Source organism: Pangasianodon hypophthalmus, chromosome 8 (assembly GCF_027358585.1).
Source record: "Pangasianodon hypophthalmus isolate fPanHyp1 chromosome 8, fPanHyp1.pri, whole genome shotgun sequence".
In the NCBI taxonomy this organism is placed as follows: Eukaryota; Metazoa; Chordata; class Actinopteri; order Siluriformes; family Pangasiidae; genus Pangasianodon; species Pangasianodon hypophthalmus.
This window is the reverse complement of record NC_069717.1, coordinates 16621936-16634040: the sequence shown is the minus strand read 5'-3', so window position 1 is coordinate 16634040 and position 12105 is coordinate 16621936. Positions and strand designations below refer to the sequence as shown.

The 12105-nt window shown below is 37.5% G+C and overlaps 1 protein-coding gene across 3 annotated transcripts in view; it reads left to right on the top strand.

Moving 5' to 3' along the window:
* upb1 (ureidopropionase, beta) overlaps window positions 1-12105 on the top strand; it is a 65328-nt gene that overhangs the window by 21693 nt on the left and 31530 nt on the right. For all 3 annotated transcript variants that reach the window (XM_053235905.1, XM_053235904.1, XM_026910768.3), the window contains exon 4: window positions 6434-6528. In XM_053235905.1, coding sequence (XP_053091880.1) covers window positions 6434-6528 — 95 coding nt within the window. The remainder of the gene's footprint in view (window positions 1-6433; window positions 6529-12105) is intronic.

The following is a 12105-nucleotide window of genomic DNA, read 5'->3' as shown; positions in this document are numbered from 1 at the left end:
AATGCCCAACTCACAGATGTTTGTGGGTTTCTGGACTTTATACTGAGCTGTGATGAGGTGAGTCAGGCTTCTTGCCTCTCCTCATTCAGTGGTGCTGATTGGTTGTTGTTCAAAGGGAAGTCCTGGGGTGGAATTCCAGTTCATTCCCAACTTTCTGCATGTTCATAAAATGCCTAGTTCATGAAACTGTTGTCTTATGCATTCAGACAACTTCTATATGAAAAAGAAAAGGAAAAAGGATATGAATGTCCTGAACAATTTTCAGATTTAATGTGTTTGAAAAAGTTTTTTTGGTCATCTACCACCAGAGGAGTTTGGATATCATTTTGTTCCTTTGTCTTCTGCAAGTCCACTTGTATTTTTGGGCTGATTTAAAAGCAGCTCATAGCCAACAAGATCTTCTTTTAAAGAAAATAACTGGAATTACATCACATCAATTTCTACAAATATATGCTATGGCAAAGGGGAAATTTTAATGCAGACAGTGTAGACCTACAGTGATCTACAATGTACAGAACCATTTCTGTTTTCTACAGAAATCCAAAGGTCATGAGTTTTTTTTTCTTGTGATCTGAAAATAACAAAGGTTGTTTTCTTAAGAACACAACTTATTTTTCTTATGACATCAAAATGAATGATTAATCATACATGCTGTACAGCATGGATCAGTGCATCCATTTTTATTTTAATCAGGAACTGACACAAGAGGAAATAGCTGGCACAGTGGTATATATTTATAAATAAATTTAAATTTAAATTGTTAAAAGCACTATACAAATAAAATTTAATTGAATTGAATTGGCAGAACTGCTGCCTGATAGCGCCAAGGTTCTGGGTTTGAGCTTGGGTGACTGTGTTAAATTTAACTTTACTTTTCCCTCGTATCGCCTTGTGGATCAATACAGTACATATATCTATCTATCTGTCTAGCTGTATGTTTGTAAGTGCTAGACAATTTCCAAATTAGTGTCCATCACTTGAGAAGGCGACTCATAAATCTCCAGTGATATTGTCGTGGACACTTAGTGATCCTGAAAGGGTGGTCACTTCTGTTTTCACAGGTGGCTCCTGAAGCATGATTGCAGTGAAGAGGGGGTCCTGGACAACCAGGCAAATTGTCTCTCCATTTCTGGAGGCCCTTAGGTCAACAAGGTTCATAAGGAGTGATAGCCTTAGCAGGGCAGGCATGAGATGTGACATCCTCTGCTGAGCAGTGAGGCAGAGCAACTTCCTCCACATAGCTAAGTGATGGAGCGATGTCCAAGGCAAAGCCTGAGAGCGGAGCAACGGCTACTGTGAAGCCAGGAAGGGGAACGAAGCCCAAGGTGGAGGCAGAGGTGGAAGTGACGTCCACTGAAAAGCCAGAAGGGGGAGGGATGTCCTCCACAGAGCCAGACGGGGCAGTGACATCCTCTGCGAGGCAAGAGAAGGGAGCTATGTCCTCTGCGAAGCAAGAGGGGGAGCTACGTACTCCATGATGATATAGTTGCAGATTTCTGGGTCGCCTTCTCAAGTGATGGACAGTAATTGGAAATTGTCTAGCCCTGACATACAGCTAGATAAACAGATACATAGATAGATGTACTTTAGTGATCCACAAAGGGATAGTTGGGAAAAGTAAAATAAAACTTTACCCATTTACCCAAGCTCAGAACTGAATCCAGGACTTTGGCACTATAAGGCAGCAGCTCGAACACTATGCCAGCTATTGTCTCTTATGTCAGCCACTGATTAAAATTATATTGGGTGCACACTACCAAGATGTATAGCATGTATGCCTAGTCATGCATTTCAACATCATGAGAAAATTAAAAATAAAAAGTGATTTCGGACAAACAACTTTTGTTATCTTGAGATCACAAGAAAAAAAAAACTCATGGCCTTTCTAGACTTCCATAGAAAAGAGAAATGGTTCTGTACATTATGGATAGGTCAACACTGGATGAATTTAAAATTTCCCTTTGCCACAGGATACAGTCCCCTCTGAAAGTGTTTGAATGGCAAGGCCAATACTTTTGTTTTTGCTATAGACTGAAAACATTTGGGTTGAGATCAAAAGATGAATATGAGACGATAGATCAGAATTTCAGCTTTCATTTCCAATATTTACATCTTGATGTGTTAAGCAACTTAGAACATGGCATCTTTGGTGGCAGACCTCCCAATTTTTAGGTGAGCAAAAGTATAGGAATAGATAGTCTTAAAGTAAATTAGAGAAAATAACACTTAATATTTGGTCACATACACCTTGCTTGCAATAACTGCTGCAAACCGGAGACAAACTGACATCAACAAACTGTTGCATTCTTCTTTTGTGATGTTTTTAGGTCATTGTCTTGCTGCATGATGAAGTTCCTCCCAATTAGATTGGATGCATTTGTCTGTAAATTGGCAGATAGAATATTTCTGTAGACTTCTGAATTCATTCTGCTGCTACCATCGTGAGTTACATCATCAATAAAGATTAGTGAGCCCATTCCAGCAGCAGCCATGCAAGCCCAAGCCATGATACTACCTCCACCATGATTGACCAGTGAGCTTGTATGTTTTTGAATCATGAGCAGTTCCTTTCTTTCTCCACTCTTTGGCCTTTCCATCACTTTGGTAGATGTTAATCTTGTTCTAGAACTTTTGCGGCTCATCTCTTTGGCTCTCTCATTTCTTTGTGAATTCCATTTGGGCCTTCCGATTCTTACTGCTGGTGAGTGGTTTGCATCTTGTGCTATTGCCTCTATATTTCTGCTCTCAAAGTCTTCTGGATTGTGATACCTTCACCTCTGCCATCTGGAGGTTGTTGGTGAAGTCACTGACTGTAGTTTTTGGGTTTTTCTTCACAGCTCTCACAATGTCACCAACTACTGTTTTCCTTGGCCAATCTGTTATGTGTCATGTTGTTAGGCCACCAGTGGTTTCTTTCTTTTTCACGACATTCCAAATTGTTGCATTGTCTATGCCCAATGCTTGTGTGATGTCTCTGATCAAATTTTCCCTCTTTTCTCAGCTTAAAAATGGCTTGCTTTTCTCCCATAGACAGCTCTCTGGTCTTCATGTTGTTTCATCCTTTTTAACAGTAAATGCAGTCTTCACAGGTGAAACCCAGGGCTCAAACCAAGAGTAGACATTCAGAGCTATTAAATGATTAAACAATCAATCTAACAGTGTACACCTGGGCAACAAGAAACAGCTATCGGTCACATTTTCCTATATTTTTGATCACTTGAAAATAGGTGGCTTCAAACAAAAGTGCCATGTTCTAAGTTGTTTAACATATCTAGATGTGCAAAATTTTTTTATTTATTTTAAAATGTTATTTAAGACTATCTCTTCCTATATTTTTGCTCACCTAAAAGTTGGGTGGTCTGCCACAAAAGGTGCCATGTTCTAAGTTGTTTAACACATCTACTGTAGATATCAGGAAATGAAAGCTGAAATTCTGAGATATTTTTTGCATATGCATCAATGACCTCAAACCCAAAGGTCTTCAATGTATAGCAAAAACAAAAGAAGTGGCATTGCCATTCCAGTTCTGTATACTATACTATATACTTGGTGTACAGTGGATATAAAAAGTCTACACACCCCTTGTTAATATGGAAGGTTTTTGTGAATTAAAAAAAACTTTAATGTGAAATTGCAAAGTATACAAATAAAGTGAAAAACCATCAGAAACTTTTTTAGGGAAAAGAAGAAAAACAAAAAACTTACAATAACCTAGTTGCAAAAGTGTGCACAGCCCTAAACTAATACACCTTTTGATTTTATTGCACCACTCAGTCTTGGGTAAGAGTCTATCAGCATGGCACATCTTATTTTGGCAATATTTTCCCACTCTTCCTTGCAAAAACATTCTAGATCTGTCAATTTGTGAGGGCATCTCCTGTGCACAGCCTGCTTCAGGTCATCCTGCAGATTTTGGGTGCATCTTAATCAACTCCTTAGTTCAGTAGTCAGGGCACTGATCAGGGAGTCAGCCATTTTAAGGGCTGTCTCAATTGCAAACTCCTTCCAGGGCACTGGAACTTTCGCTCCCTAAAAAATCCCACAATGCACCGAAAAAACAGGGAGCATTGATGCTCACTATGTTCCCTTACTGGAAATGATGTCATATTTTACTGAAGCCTCTCAGCTCAAAAAAAAAATGGCGGATGATCTCTCAGCCAACTTCGTCTACAAATGTAAGTAGCTTGTTATCATTGTTGTAGCTCTCAAACGATTACTTATGTTAGTGACTTTTAACTTTATTTGACATTCTATATACAGTTTGAGTCTAAAGACTTTTAAGTGTTTAATGATTTTAAAATATCCACTAGCTAACCCAGGGGTGCTAATTACGTCAATCGCGATCGACCAGTCAATCGCAAGACAGCCATTGGTTGATCTTTCTAATAGGTCAGTGTAAAATCCCGGTGTGTGAGAGTGTGGAGGAAGACTTGGGAGACAGGCGGAATTTTTGCTGAGCTCATGTTTATTCAGTCTGCACACTTTCGAAAACTCAACAAACCCAAAACAGCTCAACAGAGCTGTGTCTGTCCCGGACACGCAGCTTTCACTCCCTCAAGTTCAAGTTCACGCTTCGAGGCATATGTATGTGTGCGTGTGTGTCTTGCAAGGTCCACCAACTATATCACACTCTCTCTCTCGTCACGGCAGTTACAGAGTGCACAAAGAGACTCAAATAAGTAGACTGGCAGTAATATTACACAGGTCAGAATCATCACGCTTTACCCACCTCCTCTCAGTCCACCGCTGACATTCGACCATGCCCCCGCTGCTGTATATTACTTTTCCTATTTCTTTGAATGAAAATTGATTGCATAACATTATTTGAATACAAATGTTGTGTCTCAAAATTTTGAGTGTACATGCATATTTTACATGGTGACTCTTACCATAATAATAGCATGAAATAGTAGATCTCTCCTTCATAGAAGTGTGAGCACCCCTGAGCTAGCCTATGATCCTGCTTAAAGTACCATGACAGAAATGCATGTGATTAAGCTATCAAATTTATATGACATATAATTATGTCATATAAATCTGTCTTATCTGTCTTGCCTGTTGTTGATAAATGCCAATGGTGATGTTTCACAACGCAAGTATGTAGTCATGTGCCGAAAATTGAATTATCAGTGTCCCAGTGTGTAGTGAGCCAGGGTCCTTACCAGTGCCCAAACTCGTGTACACGATATACTGATTCACGACCTAGGGAGCTGATTGAGATGCACCCGTTTAGTTGGATTCAGCTCTGGGCTCTGGCTAGGCCATTCAAAATCATCGATCTTCTTTTGCTTAAGCCATTCCTTTGTTGATTTGGATTTATGCTTTGGGTCGTTGTCGTGCTGAAAGTTTAATTTCCTTTTCATCTTCAGCTTACTAGCAGACACTTTAATGTTTTGCACTAAAAATAAACTGGTATTTGTAGCTATTCATGATTCCTGCCACCTTGATAAAATTTCTGGCTGAAGAAAAGCAGCCCTAAAGCCTGATGCTGCCACCACCATACTTCACCATAGGTATGTTCTTTTAGTGATTTTTTTTGTACCAAATATACCATTTGGAATTATGGAATTATTATACCTTTTGGAATTGGTCTCATCAGACCATAACACATTTTGCCACATGGTTTGCCAATTTGGTGTGATTTATTTTTTTGTTCTTGGATGTTTTTTCATTTGTTGTTGATGGTCTTCATGGTGTTCCATGGTACATCTAATGTTTGGAAATTATTTTGTACCCCTCTCCTGATAGATATCTTTCAACAACTGAGATCCCATAAATGCTTTGTAAGCTCTTTGTGGACCACGGCTTCAGCAGTCAAATGAAATCAATAAAATCCTACAGAAACAGCTGATCTTTATTTGGGGTTAATCAGAACAATTGAAGACGGCTGTATGATAATTACATTTGAACATGAGATTGAATGTGATTGGTTCTGAATACATCCACATCTCCAATTATAATAGGGTGTGCACACTTATGCAAGCCTGTTAACATTTTATTTTTCCCATTTTTCCCTAAAATGTTTCTGATTGATTTTCACTTAATTTTTATATGTTGTAATTTCACACTGAGGGTGGGAAAAGTTCTGACATGATTTATCTTAGTTTCATGTTTTTTTCCATCACAAAAACCTGCCATTTTAACAGGGGTGTGTAGACTAGTTGGAGGCACGTGATTGTTTAGAATGCCTTTGTATACTGTGTATACTGAAGCACATATGGGTGTCATCGCCAGGTGTCCACATAGAGATCTCCAGATGATAGGGTGAATGCAACTTGGGAACCCTTTTTTGGGAAAACTTTTCCCCCATATTTCACAATCTTTCACAAACAATTTTCCTCAGGGATCACTAAAGTACTCTATCTATCTGTCTATATCTTTGTGATAAACTGGATGCTTCCACCATAAGATTGGTTTGTGTTTTTGCCTACAGCAATGCCTTTTGCCTTCTGCACCAGAGAGAGGGAGCCATGGACAGAGTTTGCAGAGTCTGCTGAAGATGGCTTCACCACTCACTTCTGCCAAGAGGTTGTATCTCTAATATTTCTCAGGCTTAGGTAAAAAGGTTGACCACTGCTGTGGTAAAATCCAGGCATGCATCATTTCTCCTTTTTTTTTTTTTCATTTTTCATTTTGTGCCAATGTGCCTCCAATGGAAATAGTTGAATTATGACATTATCCAGCCCACTCATAGAAAACTGTTCACATAGGTATTTGCAGCATCATCTACAGATTATGAATATCAGTGTTCTGTCACAAGCACACAGTGTTTATGAAAAGGCTTGCAAATCACAAGCTAACATAGTACAGATTTTTTTTCTTTACATGATAGCCACTCATTTGTCTGTACCATTTTGCAGTCTTTTTTTCTAGTTTTTTTTTTTCAAAAACTTTTTTTCACTTTTTTCTCAGTGTTCAGAGTGTCTGTGTACTTTTGCATTCATTCATTATACTATTTTAACATAGAAACAGAAAACCAAAAACAAGTGATTTTATGATTTTTAAAAATGCTATAATCAATGTGTAACGAAGAATTGTTCCTTTTTCAAAATATTTGGAAATGTAAATTCAGTATTATCTTTTTCCTCTTTGTTATTTATTAAATTAATGTGCTGAAATCATAAAATACAAAAATGAAACTGCAATAATGAAAAATATTGATTCTACTAATTTTCAAGGGTGCATATCTGGACTACGTTGTTGTAGCCTGGAAGCGATTTAGACCCTTATCCTGGGTTAAATTGCTTAAAGTGAAAATATGAATGCCTACAGTTTGGGATCATGGCTTCACTTAAGCCATATTCTGGTGTCTGTGAAGATATGTTGTTTTCTTGAGATGACAGCTTATTTTTCTCATGATGACGAAATGCATGATTAGGCATAGTAATGTACATCAGGGATGAGCACATCCCTTTTTACATCAATCAGGGACCAGCATAAGAGAAAATAGCTGGTATGGGGTAGTGTTACTGTCTTGTAGCTGTGAGATTCTTGATTTGATCCTGAGCTCAGGTGACTTTGTTTAACTATGTTTTGCCCAAATTTCTCCTTCGGGATCAATAAAGTACATCTATCTATCTATCTATCTAGCCTTATATTTGTCAGTAGTAGACAATTTTCAAATTAGTGTCTGTCACTTGAGAAGGTGACTCAGAAATCTGCAAATATACTAATATCATGGACACTACAGTGATGGTAGTATATGACCAGTTTCAATGCCAGCCAATTTGAGGGATCAGGATGTCTCTACAATTATCACATGATGTTTGAGAGATGCCGTCTAAATGCTTTGCAGCTCACAAGACAAAAGGTGATGAAAATCTTTGGAAATAGTATGTAATTACTGCAGAATCACCATTGTGCCACTGGCACTGGCCACGACAATGTAATGCTAGAATAGTACTGCTACGTGATCTTGGAAAATAAGTTTTTGTTATCGTGAGATCACAGGAAAAATAAATTATGATCTTGAGAAAACAACTTTTGTTATCTTGAGATCACAAAAAAATACCTCATGGCCTTTCTGGACTTCTGTAAATCCAAAGTAAAAGAATTTCCAAAGTAACAACTCATTCACAAGGACTTGTAAGGTGGACACTCTACATAAACAGAATATAAATGTGCGGAATCATTGATATGATGAAGTTTTTTGTTAGGAGATGTTTATTTTACTTTTATGGAAAGACTCTCAAGTGTAGGCATTGTAGCAGTCAGTAGGTTTTTAATACAAGAAGTTAGTTCCTGTTATTGATTACATTATAGACACTTTAACCTATACAGTTGTTCCCTCACCAGCCTCTTTTTTTCCCCTTTTTTTTTAAGTTAATGACACAAAAAAAAAGTACATTATGTTACTGAGAAAATGGAAAGCATAAACTCCTCTGTCCTGAAGACTCAAGTCTTGCGTATGATCCACAACAATGTTAATGACCCATAACAGTTAAAAGCATTAATTCAAAGCATTAGTTCATTAATAAATAAAAAAATGTAATCATTTACATTGTAAGAGGAATATCTCTAACATACAAATTCTTAAACTACTCAAAATACTTTAATTTGTTATTTATTTGGCCTATGTTATTATTATGTTAGCAGCTGCTGCAGTTGCAGTTAAAGGAATCCTGAAAGTTTAGGGTGTTATGGCACTCTCAGCTCCCCTAACATGTCAGCAGCAAGGTGTTTCAGCCTGCAAACCCTCCGCAATGTTTTTGTTTTTCACACCATTCTGTGTAAACTCTAGATAGTTTTGTGTGTGAAAATTCCAGGAGATCAGCACTTTTTGAAATACTCAAACCAGCCCTTCTGGTACCAAAACCATGCCATGGTTCAAGTCATAGAGATCACATTTTTCTTCATTCTGATGTAGGTGTGAACATTAACTGAATCTCTTGACCTGTATCTGCAAGATTTTATGCATTGTGCTGCTGCCACATGATTGGATGATTGGATAACTGCATAAATGAGCAGGTGTACAGGTGTTTCTATTAAAGTTGGCAGTGAGTGTACATGCTGCACAAGTAATGCAGAAGAGATATGCTACAGGTACAGTAAAGATGGGGACCTCTGGTGCTGTGGTATGGAATTGTTCAGTGAGATCATGACACATGAATACTGTCATTCCATATACTGTATATAGTATTGTAAAAGTTAAGCATTGTACAAAAAGTTTCCAAAGAAAGAGGACATTTTAGATGAAAGCACTTCTGAGGCTGTACAAAGTGAAACTAGTTGATATTTGAAATGCGTGATGATGAAATAGCTGTCACGAAGACTTATTATTTGTTCTGATAGTGAATATGAGCTATTTTTCCCTACATTTCATCACTTCATTGCTCCCGTAAGAACAACTAGTAATGCAATCAGAGATGTGATTAATGTTGTGTCCATCACTGTTAAACTGTTTCACCACTGGATAGGAGAAATCCTTCATTCTCATTGTAAAAAGGTGCTTAACTGTCAGGAATCTCCCTCAACAGCACCGAAGCGTGTGCTTACATTTACATTGCCACTTGCTCTGTTTCCTGGAAATCCATAATCCAAAAGCATATATATGCTTTTGGATTACACCAACATTGTTCTTTGTAAATCACCTGACCTCCACCTGTTTTTTGTTCCTGTTAATGATTCACATTTTGGATAGTCTACCTGCTCTTTAATAAAATTTTTCTTTTTGAAAAACTGCTTAACTGCAGTTGTATCCATTTCTGCCTTATGTGACATGGACAAAATGATCAGCCGGTCTCTATTTGGTTTCCCCAATATACTGCCACAGATTGTATTAAGCTGATCATTTAATTCACCCCAGATGAGCAGGTCTGTGATGTTTTTGCCACAATTGTAGGAGATCAGTCAAGGCTCCTTAAAAAGCGAAACAGTCTCAGGATTGTCTTGGAGGATTTTAGAATTTTAAGTACAATTTGGGCAACTGTTTTATTAGTTGGATGAGCAACAAAGGAATTCTCTCTGTCCTATCAGTAAACTGTGTAGAGGTCAGTGCATCCATTTTCTCAGTAGTGCTAGCATGGGCCATAGCATCATCTATGACATTCTTAGCAAATCCAGTGATAAAAAATTATGACTGAAAAACTATTTTAATAGTCATTTATTTGTGTGAATTAATCAACAAATAATTGATTAATTTGAATAAGAATAAAAACTGGAACTGCAACAAGCACTAAAGGAGGCCCACTGGAGCAGGTATCATGCTGCCCCATGCCCAGGGAAAAGCAGTGTACAGGACAGTTAATGACAGGGTTGCAATACTGGGCTACATTAAAAAAATACTCTGCAGCTGCCAAGATCTTGTTTTATAGCAAATATAACAATTCAGAATGAAATCTATTAAATTTTTACATACAAAGGCAAAGTGTAAATGCAGACAGTGTATCTATAATGTACAGAATGAATCCTATTGCAAAATATATTGTAATTGGAAGAGGGAAAGAAGGACTATGGAGTGGATAATGTCTGTACATCAGAAATGTGTGTGCACCATGGTGACCTTGATTCCTGTGCAAAGGCTGAGAAACAAAAGGAAAATGTGTCTCTCTTTTACAATGGCCAATTTTTTGGTGCTAGTTTCAGATCTTGTGTGTCATCCTATGCCAAAATCTATGGTTACAAGCCACTGCTGGGTTAGTGAGTTTTCAGCTTTGTTTGCCTCCACCCAATTTTTTCACTATTAAAACAAACTATGAGAATCATGAAAGGCAATATAGCAATAGTTATTAGTTAGCAATACTTTTATGTTTCTAACATGAAAAAATTCACTATGTAGTAAATGGAAAATCCATAAGTGCTTCTTTATTATTAAAAAAGTAAAATTATATTACTTTAAAAATAAAATATAAACTAAAGATGAAATTTCTTAGATATAAATTAACTTTGAATATTGGTTTCAAACATATATCATATTTTAATCAATTGATGTCAGAGTGCAGAACCTTAGGATTTTATGTACTTGTGGCTTTGGATCTCGCCATGCTGCTCACTGAGTCACACAGGTAATTTGTCTGTGCTGCGTGGTTGTGCTGGGTAGCGTAGTTTCATCACACCTTTGGGTTGTCCTACATCCTACAGAAAACTGCTTTGTCCACAGCACTATGTGGCGCAGTAGTATCAGTGCTGCTGTTCCCCCAGCAGCTATTTTATTACATTCTAACCGGGAATAGAGGCCTGTGCACACTTACATTTCTTTTATTGGTTAAGCACATAACTAGTTGAATATAAATGAATTCATGTAGATAATTTTTCATAATCATCATCAGTGAATATTCAGACTATTGATTGCAGCCCTAATGAAAATAATTGCACATTTCCTTACTTTTCTGAAGGAAGTTTTCATTGTTACTGCAAGTGTGTCTTAGTAGCTGTGAGTAGGGAATGAAATTTTTGCAGTGCTTGGGATGGAAAGAGCTGTACTCGTAACAGTGTTGGAATTTTGTCATTGACCAAATGTGATTTTCACCATTATTAGGTTATTTTATTATAACATTTAAAAGTTACTTTTACAAAACATTATGGGGGCACTATAACAGTTATAGAGAGGGACATCATCTCAGAACAGTACTGTCCCTCTGCTCTTTACATACTCTATGTGAGAGCTCTAAAATTCTTTTTTTTTTTTTTTTTGTTATTTTTCTATGGATTAATTTATTTTGAGCTAAGCATCAAATATATTACGCTTATGTTGTTCTTCTTCTTTTGGTCAGCATATCTGATTTGGCACAGTCTTTATGCCAGATGATTTTCCTGATGCAACCCTCCCCAGTTTCATCTGGGCTTGGTTTGGCTGGGGTTGATTCCCTGACCAGGAATCAAACCTAGGCCGTGGCGGTCAAAGCGCCAAGGCCTAACCACTAGTCCTCCAAGGACACAAAGATATATCACTTATAACACTGTATAATGTGATCGTTAGTGAGTAGTTTCACCCTATAACAGCAGCTTTATAGAATGGCTCTATCATGCCACGTTGGCTGCGTCCGAAATCACGTACTGTGAGAGTACGTACTGCATTCAATTCAGTATCTACTGCTCTGCCGTTGATACAGCACGGCATCCGGAAATACTACATCCGCCATGTTGGTATTGTCATGTGACCTACGA